Genomic DNA, 14,258 nt, shown 5'->3' with positions numbered 1-14,258 from the left:
ACCAGGGGCAGCTTCACTGCAAGAGCAGAGCTAGGACACTGATGAGAAACGAAGGGCACAGTTTCTGTGGGTGGTGGAACAGTATATATATATCTCCAATTGGATAAATACAAATCTTATAAAAGTCAAAATTACGTTAAATGTGCCAGCACATAGACCCTGCTGGTGTAACGTGGTATAACGTCATTGCTTTCAGCAGAGCTACGTTGGTCTGCTTAAAGGGTGGACTTTTATCTTACCTCGCTTTGGGTGTCTACCCTGGGCTAGTTACAGCAGCTCCCATATATTCAAGGGAGAAGGGTGGATGTGTCCGCAGGGCCAGTCATCCCACCTACTGTGAACAGCTACCTTAGGATGAGCTGGACCATCTTCTGGAAGTTCATGTCTTGTGCTCTTCACTCCATTTTTAGATGGATAAAAGTTGGGTTAGTTGAACTGTACCTCAGCTGCACTCTGACCTATGCATTTAAAAGCCTAGACTCATGATCAATACACACCTTTGCTTTACATAAATATATGTGCATAAACATCAATATATAATTAAACTGTATATATATATATAGTATATATACAGGATAAAACTGATGGATTTTTTTGTATACGTGTCTATGTCTGTGTGCACGTGTGTCTTTGTGTGCATACATACATAAAAGTACTCAGACTCTGCCTCAGGTTCTGCATTATATTCCCATAGTGCTCATGCAGCATTCTTGTGTAACCACACATCCTGCCGCTGTGGGCACAGAGGCTCCCTTTGTAAAAATCTCTCAAAGGGGAAACAAAGTGCTCATTTTTGATACATGGACTGACAATTGGAACAGAACACTGCAGAGCTGTCATCTGATACCCAGCTTCAAGTGGGCAAAATACCCATCTCGAAATGGGTATTTTAAGTCAATGTGTGCCAGTGATTGTAAGGCTAGTATTGGGGACAGCTAACCTTTTCCCCTTGGTCCCATCAGAGGACAAATAAAAATAAAAATATTTGTTAGAATGACCCTTTTTCCTTTCTCTTCCCTCTCCGCACTCCAGTTACCCAGATGTAGTGTCTGTTGGGACTCACTGTGTGGGTTTACTCAGAGCTGGGGCATGAAATGCCACCCTGACTGGGGAGGGGAGAGCCCAGGTTAGGTTGCACTTGGAAGCCCCTTAGGAAGTTTACTTGTGGTGGCACCTGCTTGGGAGGTGGAACACAGTGGGGATTGTGCGTTGATGGCGTATGAAAAGATAAGATTGGGGACTAAAGGAAAAATGGTAGCAAAAATGGGGATGCAAGGAAGCCTCGATAATTTTTTGCAGTAGTACTTTTTGCATAAATTGTTATTTGGGTGCAGTAGATCCTGTTATTACACAACTCAGCTGTAAGGGGCATCAGCAAAAGAATCCATGTTTCTGCCTCATGGTAGAAACATTAAGATTGGAGTTAGAAAAACTGTAGCAACACTTGTCGTTTGTTCTGCAATGATATTACAATGCATAGAAAAAGTAACAGTATATTACTGTGGACTCCAGGTGGTGCCATATCTAACATGTATGCTATGTTGATTGCACGTTTCAAGATGTTCCCAGAAGTTAAGGAAAAAGGAATGGCAGCTATTCCCAGACTGGTTGCCTTCACATCAGAACATGTATGTGTTTCTGTTTTTTTCCTACCTGTTGCATCTGCTTGTATGAATTTATGATGAAGAAAATAGCTGAATGGGAATTTGTAGCCAACTGTCTTCATTTCTGTTATTCCTTCACTGGGAATAAAAAAATGGGAAAGGACTGGCTTTTTGGTATAGAGAAGGATGAGCTGTGTGGTTATCTGTGGCTGAAGCCCAGGGAGAGCAGGCTCTGCAAGCCCCTGCCATTTTTTGCTCTCACTTGTGTCTGCATAGCTGTTGATGTGAATGGTAAGGACCGCATGAAATGGTGAGAGTTCATCATTGGGCTTCAGCACTTTTTGCCAGGCATGTCTTTTGTTCGGGTCACTCTGGGGAACCGAAGACCACTTTCAAGTCACAATGTTTCTAGCTGAAACCACTCATGCTGTTACTTAATGAGAGGGAGATAACATATGTGAAGACAGTAGTATGGAAATATGTGTGTGTACAGCAGAGCAGCTGCAGTGTGTGGTGGGAACTGGGCTTTGCTGTGGGTTTCTGCCTGTGAGCAAAAACTTCAGCACACGGGGGATTGTCACAGGCACCAGCAGGATCTGGCAGTGCAAGAGGTGTGGGGAGGTGGGCACAGGAGGAATCAGAGTGGTCCTCGTGGGAGAAACGCAGGGTTTTTTGCTCTTTGAACAGCCATACAGAAGTAATATTTCTGTCTGTACCGGGGGGGTGTGGGTATTTCGGCTTCATGGCCATCTAAAACTTCGCAGCTTATAGTGGAGAATGTGTGTGCAGGAGGAAGGAACAAAGGAAGGGTTATACCCAGGAGGGGCTGTGAGCTCTCTTCAGGCTTCATGGTCCCCTTCGAAATGTCTCCCCAGCTGTGTGGGCTCAGCCAGAAAGGACTCTTCCATGGCTGAGGCTCAGCGAGATAATGTCCCTGTTCGGTAAAATCATCTTCCTGGCTGCCTTCTTTGATACATCGGAGAACGCGTTTCATTCTGTGCAAGCGCAAATTGCAAAGTGTCCTAAAAACCAGCCAGAAATGTCCAGGAGGAAATCCCTCTGAGGATGCCTTTCAATGGCAACAGGGTGAGATCCAATACAAAACTGTGGGCTCTATGTTGCTGAATAATTGTCCCCAGAGCAAAGAGAAGGGTATTCTACAAATGAGCAGCAACTCTCCAAAGTTGGCTGTGCAGCTAGAGATGCGTTATTCATATGAAAGTTACAGACCTATTAAGTCTTGCAAATAAGGTTCAGTGTGATCATTTAAAATAACAAATCCTATTAATCATCAGAGAATTTCAGTGTATTCATCACGATGGAATGTTGAACAATGAACCAAATTGTGCTATCAAGCTCAAAATAATGAAATGAGCTTTAATAATTGTGGTTTCATGCCAGGGAAGAAGCAGTTCCCTTAGCAAATTAAACATTCCAAAACAAAATATAGTAGAGAACCCATAGAACAGCATTTAAAGTTACAATTTAAAAGTATCTTAAAATTGTAGTTTTGTTCCTTCCTCAATCAAATTTTTTGTAAAGTATGTATTCGCACATCTTCTAGGGAAGTTAAGAAACCATGCTAGGTGAAGACAGGACCCTGTAACCCTTAATCACCTAAAGGATTTGGCATCGGGGTTTAACCCTCAAAATAGCAGAGGCTGTTCCAGGAATTGCAGAGGCCTGGATGCACAAGCCCTTTTTTAGGTAGGAAGTGTCATGCAGAACCTGAATAGACACTTAAGATATGAGAATGTAGTTTGTCTCATTTATCACATCATGCTGATCTTCTACTTACTTCTGGGCTCCCCAGCCTGGTTCTGGTTTCTCTCTGCTACAGTTGGATGCTCTGGTAAGATGATGGCCATGGAACAAGCAGACTATAAGTGGGATACTATAATTTCCCTATGCTCTGCACATGTGGCATGATAGTAAACAAAGCTAAAAGTTACTGTGTGTGTTTAGAAACTTGGAAGATTTTTGTCTCAAAATTTTCGGTCAGAAGTATAGTGGCAATTCTCAGACAAGAATTTCAGCATAACAGATCAGACTCTATTTTCATTTCTACCAGTCTAGAGCTTCTATTACTATACATGAATGAAGTTATGCTGCAATTGCTGCCAGTATTACTGCATCAGAATTTAGCCTCAGTTTGATGCCATGATGATAGGTTCAGCTGCCAGCGCGGGAGGAGTAACTCCTAGCTCCTAAGTGATTCCTTTCCTAATTTAGGAGTGCATCATGTTCCTAAATTAGGAGCCTCGTTGTCTGCACAACCAGTGAAGAGAGGCACCTCTGGAGAGAAACTTGAAGCATCCAAATTAGGAACCTAAATATTCCTTAATTTAGGTGTTCTAAATCACCTTTGGGAGGGGTTCACCTACTTCTGTGCATTGACCATACAGAGAGATCAGCCTCCTGACATACACAACCTACATTAGGTGCCTGACATAGGTTATGTGACTATTCCAGCCATGCATGTTCCCAGTAAGCAGATCTTCCCTAAGCTGTTCAGCAGGACCGTGACGTATCTCTCACTCTGCTTCTGTTTATTTATTTTTCACCAGTGACAGTGAAGCACAATACTTGGGTCAGTCTTGGCCCAGGTATGATTTCAGATGCATTGGTGCTCAGGACTTAATTCAGTCCTCTGTATTCACCAGCATCATCAGCGGTTCTTTCATCTGCACTGGTGTGGGAGCAGAGTGATGTCCTTCAGGGCAGCTGTTCTGGACTGCACGTGATGCTAGAGACCCTGACTCAGGGGTGTAAAAGTGATGGATGCTAGCTGTAAAAACCTATTTTATTCCATAGTTTGAAACACAATGAAAAATCTAAGGTGAAGGCCTCCTCCTGTGTCCCAGCACATCAGCTGAAGGCTGCTGTGAGTGTTCAGCTGAGCACAGCCCGTTTTCAGGGTGAAGAAAGTGGATGAAAGGAGAGCTGCCTTCTCAGAATATTTTAGTTGATCCATTTGTCTATAAGGCAAGTCCTGTTGAATTTTAACCTGTTCCCTATTGTGATTTTGACCTGGCCAGCTAGCACTGTCTTACAAACAGCATCCAACAGTAGCTGGGAATAGTATGGAGCAGGGATCGCCCCTAGTAGACAAAAGACAAAGTCATCTTACCCTGAGGAGGAAAGAGGTGCAGAGGGGAAAAGTTTAGCTGCAGAGAATAGTTGGGTGCAGGTTACAGAACAGCCTTTGGCCTTTTTATTGGTAGAACAAAAGTAGCTTAAGAGACTTCAAGCTTTTCCATCGACTTGATGTTTAATTTGGGGCTGTATAGACTCAATCCACAGTTCAGAGAATGAAAAAAAAAACCAAAACTGGGCATAACTGGAAAGACATGAAAAAAATTTCTATCTCCTCTCTTCTCCAACCCAGCGAGGCTGTACTCATGCAGCCCACATCAGCTTTCCTCGTTTCCCACCCCTCTAGAACCCCCCTGACATGACGACAAGGAATGCCTTGTCAGGTGCTCAGAAAGGACATAGCAATTCAGCTGTGTTCGTAGTTTTGGAGAAGAAAGTGCAGAGGAAGAACTGGCAGGTGATGAGTCTGAGCTGACAATAAGGGACCTCTTCAACCCGTTAGAGACCCAAGGAACACAGGGAGGCTCTCTGCCTCTGGCATCCTCCTGCCTGCACTGCTGTTGGGGTGAACTAGTGCCTGCCCAAGGCTTCACTGGGAGCAGCTCTGGCACCCATAACTGTGAAGGGAAGGTCTCTTGGCTGCTCAGGTGTAAAGTGTCAGCACTGTAGACAGCCGCATGTTCTTGGGGGGACCTCACCCTCTGGGGGAGCCCTAGGAGTGCCTCTGAGAGGTGGCCTGTCTGTGGTTGTAGGGGAGCACCCTCACAGCAATGACACACGCAGCATCCACATGGCAACTAGATCGGAGGAGGTAATTAGCAATAAATCACTGCTTCAGCTTCTTGCATGTTGATTTCTCCTTGTGGACACGCCCCATTACTTGCAGGGAGTACAGCAATCTACATCGATAGCTGTGGGAGAAGAGTGGCTTTGGCAAAATTTTTGTATGTGGGAACAGTTTCTGAAACCTAATATGGAGGTTCTTGGTGCTGAGGCAGAACGAAATTAAAAAGTGACTTCTGTCCCAAAGCAGACAGCTCGATAGACCACCATTTCACACAGCCTGCGGAAGATTTGGGTTTGGTTTCTGTGTAGAATGAAAAGCAGATCTCTAGTCCCACCACTTCCATGGCATGTAGCATTGTCTTCTGGCCAGGCAACTTAGGAGACAGTTGGCAGCACTTCCACCTGCAAGAAGCAGTCCAAGGGGTGACCTATGAGGTGGGACTTCCAGGAAAAGATTTGAGGAGCCTGGAGATCACATCTTCTGTTGCGTAGCATGAATTACAAACCCGAAAGTTACACTTCTGAGCGTACAGAGTATGTAGGGAATAGTTTTGATTTCACCTAAGGAAACTAAAAATCAAACTTAAATATTCATGCATTCTTTCTTTGAATTACTTAATACATAATAACTAGAAAAGTGTATTTTGGTGGTATTTGAAGCCAGGGGGAAACAGTGAAAATTTGGTCATATTTGAGGAGCAACTTAATTCAAGTAACACCATTCGAATCAAAGTAAAACCATTTTTCCAGAAAAATAGTCCTCTAGGCCCAAAGGAGGCATTTGTCATTTGGGTCTAACCCTTCATCTGGTCAGTATCTTGTGGCTTTTACACTGTCACAGGATCCTCCTGAACTCAGTGCGACATTTCTTATCAACAGATAATTCTGTAAAACTATCCACACTGGAGAAAAACAAGTGAGTCTTCCTGGATTAGAAGAGCAGTGTGAAGTTAAATAAAGATGGAAATATTAGTATGTTGTACAGAAACACAAGTTTAAAAACTAAATAGCAGGAGCTAAAGGAAACAATAGCAAACATATACATCATTACACTGTGTTTAAAAATGTGATGGGACTCAGTATACTCTTTATGTAGATAATTGAAGGAAAAGCTATACCTTAAAATTAGATGTTAAAGATAGGATTCATGTCACTTAACCTTAATCACCTAAAATGTAAACATTTCATCTGAGTTAGTCTATACACTTCTTTACAGCCATTAAAAAAGAGAGCAACTTCTGCAGCAGACAGCTCATCCTAGTCTAAAATGGATGCCACAGCCTCGGGGATGAGGTGCCTTCTAGAAGTACCTTTTCTTCCCCACTACCGAGGGGGCCCAAACAGCCAGTCTACACCAGCCACACATTTTTAGATTATTAAAGTTAAGAGAAGAGTAGCCCAGCCTACCCGTCCAGGGATCCCACATTGTTTAAAGCCCAGGAGAGGTGGAGAGGAATGCATGTTCGCCTCCTTTCCTGGCGTGTGGCTGATGGAGTGAGGCTGGGGGTCCAGGTCTGCTGGGTACCAGGCTGCCAGTGACCAAACCTCGGAGAGGATTCAGCTGCTGCATGGCTCGACTTGCACAGCATTTGGGCACTCACTCCTGATGAGCTCCTTCTGCAGAGCTTGTGCCACTCTGGATTTACATGAGCAAGGAGAAACTGCAATCTGAAAATTCAGCCGTGGCCTTTGGGGCTCATGGCGTTAAGATGGTTCTTCCTGACAGCTTCAACCATGCCAGATTATGAGCACGTAATTTAGCAAGCTATAAAAATAGAAGCATCTGTATATATTGAAGCACTGTTCTTTTAAGATAACAGTGTCATACTTTTCAGCATCATAGCTTTTTTAATTATTCTAATTATTTCTTTTTCCAAAAGGCCTATTCATCATTACACCTGTAATAAATTTACACTGTTTTTACGTTGCAAAGCTAACTATGAAAAAATGGCAATCAAGTAGACAAACCTATGCCTAACAGCATTTGAAATTTTGGACAAGGAAAATTCCCCTGGCTCAAAATGATCAATTTTTTTTCTGACCGGTAATATGCTTTTATTACTAATACTGGCTAATACTCTATACCTTCTCCTTCACCACTCAATTTTAACCACGTTTCTTTTTAGAGAGGAATTGTGGTTCCTCTCTACTGGGGATGTATTTGTAGCCTTCCATGCACCCTTTTGTAGTGCTTGAAGGGAGGGAGAGAGAAAGCCTCAGTGACAGCCCACTGCCACTTGGGTGTTCTGCCTCTGGCAAGCGCAGGACACTGGTGAAACTCTGAACCTGACAGCTTTTCCCGGCCTGTTTTTTTCTTTCAGTGCTGGCATCAGGCAGTCTGCCTTTGTCCTCCCTTTTTGACCCTGGTTCTCCCACCATAAGACTTAAGATCTGTGTAATTCCTGCATGGCTGTGTCGTGAAAGATGGTGTTCAAGCTCACTTCCTTGCATGGCTGAACAGACTGTAGCCCCTGTTCTCCCAAAGAGGTCACAATTAATGTCCTTCTTCCCCATTAACCCAGCTGAACGTGTCAGTAGTTCTCTCTAACCAGGCTTATTTCTGCAAACCTTTCCTTCTCTTTGACCTTTACGTTTTCCTATGTTTACCTTTATATTACACAGGCAATCAAATTTTCAGCACCATACCGGGAATATTAAAACAATGTTTAATATCCATCATCATTAGGAAAGCTTTCTTTGTTCTTAAAACTATATTTTTTGCATTTTCATTTTCATCATGGCTCTTTTAGAGCCTCTCAGGCAGTTAGGGTAATTCCTTCGATGCTACCCTGAGACAGAAAAATGTAACAGCAGTCATATATCTGTGACTGTATACACAGATTGAGCAATTTCATACTGAAAGTTTGGTTAGAAATTGTAAATGCATTTGCCCTTCTGTGCACAGACTTCTGTATTTCTTCCTAATTTGTCCCTAAACTTGGTTTGGTTCCTGACCGCTGAATTCCCCTCAGTCTGTAAAAAGTCTTCAGGCAACGAAGCTATCAACACTACATTCATTTTTTTTCCCCAATGCTGTTTTAGCAGAGACTTCTCAATGAGGCAGCTGAGCTTGGCCATATTCCAGTGGATGCCTCTGAGCACATGGGCATAATTTTCTTCCTCATAGTAAACCATTCAAATCTGTATTTTCTTTTTTAAGGCACTTTGAATACTTCTATTTTTTATTAGAACAACAAATGGCAATAGTAAATCTATTTTAACTAGTATGGAATGAGGAGCAACATTTATCAATGTAATGTCATTGACTCAAAACCCAGTGAAATATGTCTGACTTTTCACTCCTACATCTCTGCTTGTATTTATATATTACACTATCCAGTATGTGCACATCAGTTTGTGTAATACTTGAATAAAAAAATAGATGAAATTTTTTTAACATACATAAATTCGGTTGTAGCTTCACATGGCATATCAGTGAACTGTCGTAATGCTGGCAGTATTCTAGCTCTGTTCCATTTTTTGCAAAGCTCAAAGATACCTTCCTAAACTTGGGAATTTTTTATAAGCCTCCTCATGGCCGTTCTTCCTCGCTGCTCTCATAAAGTTGCAGTGCTGCACCATGGGGCTCAGCGAGACAGGGAGACCTGCGAGGCTGGTAAGAGACTCCAGTGTCTTCCACGTGTAGAGGTTTGTGGATTGGTCACAGTCTACAGTGCATTTGTACTTGGGAAAAGTCCACGGACTGCAGTGGAACTGATGAAGCTCATGGAAATGTGTTTGTTCAAAAAGGCGCTTTCATGAAATAAAGGAACATGCCATGAAAAATACTGGTGTGATGGCTGAGCAGGCCTGTGACGTTCAATATATAAATACTTCCTAGCACCCTGTGACTCCAACTAGAAAAACAACAGGGAAACTCCATATCTAATCCGAGCATACCACTAACCTGTGGTTTTAATAGAGCAGATAATAACAGTGTGTTAAAGTCAAACATCTGCCATTTTCCAGAGCACTGGTGCCTGCAGGTGCTGTGCTTTCCACTCTCACAGACAGCAGATACCACAGGGCTTGGTCCATAGGGAACGGGTAGAAATCTCCTCACCTGACGTTGTTCAGGGCCCACTCCAAACCAGTAGCCCTCATGCTGGATGAATCCTTCCCCAGAGGTGCCCGTTTCCCCCCCGAACACAGAGGGACCAACTTGATGACTGAAGCGTGATGAGGCTAGCGGCAGTGAACCCGCTCTAATTCAGCACAACACTGAAGCACAGGCAGAAATCCCTCGTTGCTCATCTAAGCGCGTGGGTATGTGTTTCATTTGATCATCAGCTTGTGCAGAAGTCAGTCCAACGTGCTTATGTTTACATTTCAGAATTTGCTTAGTTCAGGGGCTAGGGTGGTTTGCTGTACCAGGGCCTTAAAAGCTGATTTTAGGCCTAGGCGACGTGATCAATGGCTGCTCAATACACACTGATGGCATAGTGCAGCCATGCTCCATGGGGGAAAGCTATACCCACCCTCTGCATTAAAAATAATTAATGTAGTATGAAAAATTTTACCTAAAGAAGTGTTTTCAAATTTTTCACGTATCATCAGTGAATCATGGCTCAAGCAACCTGAACTTCTTCAAAATGTCTAAACATTGAAAGAGTCAGTGGGCATCATGAAAACTTGAAGCATTTCAGCCAAAATGGTGAGAGACAGGCGTATTGAAAAAGGAGCTTGGAGTGAAAACTCTTCCACAACCTCAAACATAGCTGTCAGGACTCAAAGAAAACTACCTCCAGAGCAGTTTTTAAAACACAGGGGCTTTTTCACTTGTTAAGTTGAATGTACGTGTTGCATTTCTACTTTCCTTCCTCTCTCTTCCATAAATTTCGTTTGGAATTGGTTGGCATTTCCCGAAATGTTCGTTATGTATGGAGTCCTTTAGTATGCAGTGAAATTCCACCGACTTCACGGCCTTTAAGTGAAGTAGATGTGTGTAACCATCGTGTCCATCTCTTTCCCTACAGCTCTGTGCCGCTAGCATTACCGCTGAAGCCAAATACTCCCTTGACAGAGCAGTAGTGATTACTTCTCTGCTTTGTGGTCTTCTGCAGACTCTGTGTCTTCCTTTAATGTTACAGACACTTAAAAAGCCCTGTTAGATTGTTATCTCCTTGATCTTCTTTGTAGTGTTATCCTAAGCTAATGGTACTGTAGTATATATAAAGAATTTCCTTTTTTTTTTTTTTTTAAGTTTAATAATCTGTGGTTAAAATTACTTAGGACAATATTGTTACAGCTGGGTTTGAGTTAATACAAAATCAGATTCTTGGTGGTATAATTTGATATAAAACGATTTCATTACTGTAATCACTAGGATTTAAATTGGAATTATAAACCAACACTGGCTCAGGAGTTAAGTCCTATGAGCTAGAGAAAATTAGGCTGACTTGTACTCTAGTGTAGAACTTCCACATTTTATTCTGTACATACAGATTAACTAATAGCCTTACTAATAGCCCAGTTCTGATTTTAAACTGCAGTAGCTCTACTTGATAATGGGAGTTATTACTAGCTTTCGCTGGCATGAGATCACAATTAGGCTTCCTATCTTAACTTCTCTCCGTATATTATTTGTCCACAAGTTACATAGCAGAAGCACATCGCTCTGGACGCCAAAACAAAATGAAATCTCTTGGGTGGAAATTTTTGTTTCAGTAAATCAAGTTCATAGCTGAATCCATACAAGCAATAGAAGCTGCAGGTATGCATCAAGGACAGAATTTGAGTCCATCATCAGCCACAGTTGTGTATTTAATATTCCAGGAGTGAATCCAGACTAGAGTGATTGTTGTTTCTCTAATTGACTGTAGTGACCTGATACGATAGCACCTCAAATTACAGTGATCAGTTTCCAAAAAGGCTGTGAAAAGAATTACTGCCTGTGTGCGACTGCTTGCTGAAGGGATTGCAAGAGTGTAGTATGTTGTGTTAAATTAGATAAGAAATAATAATAAAAATGATAAATAATAATAAATGTATTTTTTCAGAGTCACTTTTCTGTGAAGAAAGGAGCTGCAGCCTTGGGTATTGGTACAGATAGTGTGATTTTGATTAGATGCGATGAGAGGTAAGTAAAGGTGCCAAATACAGCTCTGTTCATCGGTATGTACAAGAGGTGCTCAACTCAGAGGGAGCATATAGGATGCAGTCAGCAGTTGGTATAATTCATTGTAGCGCTGTCGTCTTCAGCCACCTTATGCTGATTTACCCTGCCTGAGGAACTGGCTCTGTCAGTAGCTTCTTCACGAGTCAGTTTTTGGGGCTCATCAGAAATCCTGGAAATTCCCTTCCGCAGGGATTTCTTATGCTGCTTTGATGCCAAAGTGAAACAAAACATCAAACTAACAACCATTCTTTACACATTCTTCTAAGAAACCAGGAAGAAGCTTGTTTTGGTCCAAATAGAGCATTTAGGGACTCTCACATTTTGATCCATTAAAATGAGCTGAAGTGGGCCTTTTGTAGGAGTGAAATGTCGAGGAGCGTTTGCTGATGTAATTCTGTCACTTCATGCCCCCACCATCTTTCTCAGCTGTTTCCCACATTTCCCGCAGTGCCCTTCGTGGGGATTGCAGTGGGATGTGGAGAGAAGGGTTTTGGCAGCGTTGTGGGCAGCAAGGCCAGGGAGAAGGATGGCCTGCAGAAGGGAGTGCCACAGCAGGCACCTGACCTGCAGGTCCCATGGGCCAGGGGTAGGTAACTTCTTGCTTAACTCACCCAACTAAAAGGTTTTGATATTCTGTGAAAACCCATTTTGAGAAAGAGAGGTATATTAACAAAATCAACGTGTTCTGATGAAGACTTTCAATTTTAGGGAAAAAAAAACTTTCTATGGGATAAAAATTAATAGAACAATCCTTACTGATTCTGCTGAGAACCTTTTCAACAGAAAATGCTCTTACTATGAGTCCCAACTATCACTATTACAAGGTATTGAATTATTTATGGCTCTGGCATAAATGGAAGGTTTTACTGCCATCAAAATACTCTGCTCCCACATTAAAAGAAGAGCACCAGCTAAGCAATTTACAGTGCTAATCACAGCGTCTGCATATTGACTTATGGGCTTATTATCTCTTTATTAACAAAAGACTGAGCACACTCTGGAGAGGAATTAATGGCGACATCAACACAACCAACACACAATAAAATAAACCTCCGATTGTTTCTCTTCACTAAAGACAGGCATGGATCAATGAAGTCGTGTCTTCCTTTTCTTCTTGTGCAAATTCAGCATGATGATTTTCTGTGAAGACCACAATGCTTACCCTGCCCACCCTGAAGTAATCAGCAGGATTACTGTGTCTCTCCCCAAATCCCGCAGATGCCACCAGGACAAAGCAGGTTGTTTGCACAGGATGTGGGCTGGTGCGGTGGAGATGAACCTCTGTGAAGATGGGGACCTGTGGAGGGATGAAGGAACACCATGAGATCTTTTCTGATGTTTTCAGCGTGACCAAGCATACTTCCTGGTGGCTCTTGCCCGTCCTGACCCACACCCACCAAGTGTGCCTGGTTTTGCTGTCTGTGTAAATGTGTGGTCAATTTTAAGCATGGAGAACATGCAGAAAGTCATGTTCTTCTTGCTCATGCTCCAGACTGGACAACATACATCTCCTATGTCTGTTTTACTTCCATGCAGACATACTGGTAGCAGTAGTGTATTAGTTGCAGGTTTGGGGTCAAAGCACTTAAGGCTGGTGTGGCAGCAGTGAAGCCTGTGTGCAGATGTGGGTGATAGGAGAAGATGTTGACACCAGCACTCACTCTATCCTCAGTGCCCTTTAGCTGCTGAGTCTCTTCTGCCTCACCCAGCAGCCCTCCTGCCTCTGATGCTGCCTAGCCCATGTCTTGCAACCCCCTGCCCCATTACCTGGGTGAGGTTTGTCTAAGCACAAGCCTGTTCATTTTGCGGTGCATCTTAAGTGTTGCATATGAGCTCAGGTGATAACACATAAAAATGCTGTGCAAGTAAGCAGGGCTCTTGGCTAGTTTACTAGATTTGGAGCAGGGGGGTGTTGTGCTCCAGCATGTGTTTAGACCACGCTCAAAGCCACCCTGCTGCATGCTCCTTGATAAAGGTTGACATTGCTTGGACATTGCCTCTCCTGGCCATGAATTCCTGCACGTACTCAGTGTGGCCACGGGCTGGATGATCACTTGTCTTGGTAAAAAAATGTGGGCAACATAGGGATCTGCCCAGCTCTGTGTGTGTTATATGCACAAGGTCAATAAATTAGGAACTATTAAAGATCAGCATCAAAACTATGTTTGGAGGAGGAACTCATTGCCTTGTTTGGCACATTGTTGGTTTTTTCTTTATTTCTCTGATGATCCCAGGAACAGTTTTTGAAGATAAGACAACTACTGCTTTTCTCTTAACATGTACATGTAAATGGGGGGAACTCACAGTGAGCTGAATACTCTTCAGACCATTCTTGAAATTCGCAAGAACCAGGACTAATTTTTAGACTTGTAGAGATTTTTATTTTCAGTTACTCTTTTAGTGTTTTAGTGTTTAGAATAAGTAAAATGCAGGACAGATTTTGCAGAAAACTCAGCAGTACAAACCCATTTCTACTGAAATAATTATTGTCTTATTGTGAGCTCTGTAAGGATGACAACTTTAAAAAACGTAGCAGTATCTTATTACGATATATTTGTAATGTTTTTTTTTAATTTACATCCATCCAAATGTCATGAAAACACTTCAGTTTTTTTTAAATGCAAAATCAGAACTAAAACTAATGTTTCTTAATT

General features: G+C 42.5%; 1 protein-coding gene across 1 annotated transcript in view; it reads left to right on the top strand.

The window, feature by feature from the left end:
- GAD2 (glutamate decarboxylase 2) overlaps positions 1-14,258 on the top strand; it is a 41,623-nt gene that overhangs the window by 10,779 nt on the left and 16,586 nt on the right. The window contains exons 7-8 of the mRNA XM_037385728.1: positions 1,513-1,628; positions 11,486-11,565. Coding sequence (XP_037241625.1) covers positions 1,513-1,628; positions 11,486-11,565 — 196 coding nt within the window. The remainder of the gene's footprint in view (positions 1-1,512; positions 1,629-11,485; positions 11,566-14,258) is intronic.

The sequence above is a fragment of the Falco rusticolus genome, chromosome 4, assembly GCF_015220075.1.
Source record: "Falco rusticolus isolate bFalRus1 chromosome 4, bFalRus1.pri, whole genome shotgun sequence".
NCBI classification, from domain to species: Eukaryota; Metazoa; Chordata; class Aves; order Falconiformes; family Falconidae; genus Falco; species Falco rusticolus.
This window is presented reverse-complemented; position numbering and strand designations above follow the sequence as displayed.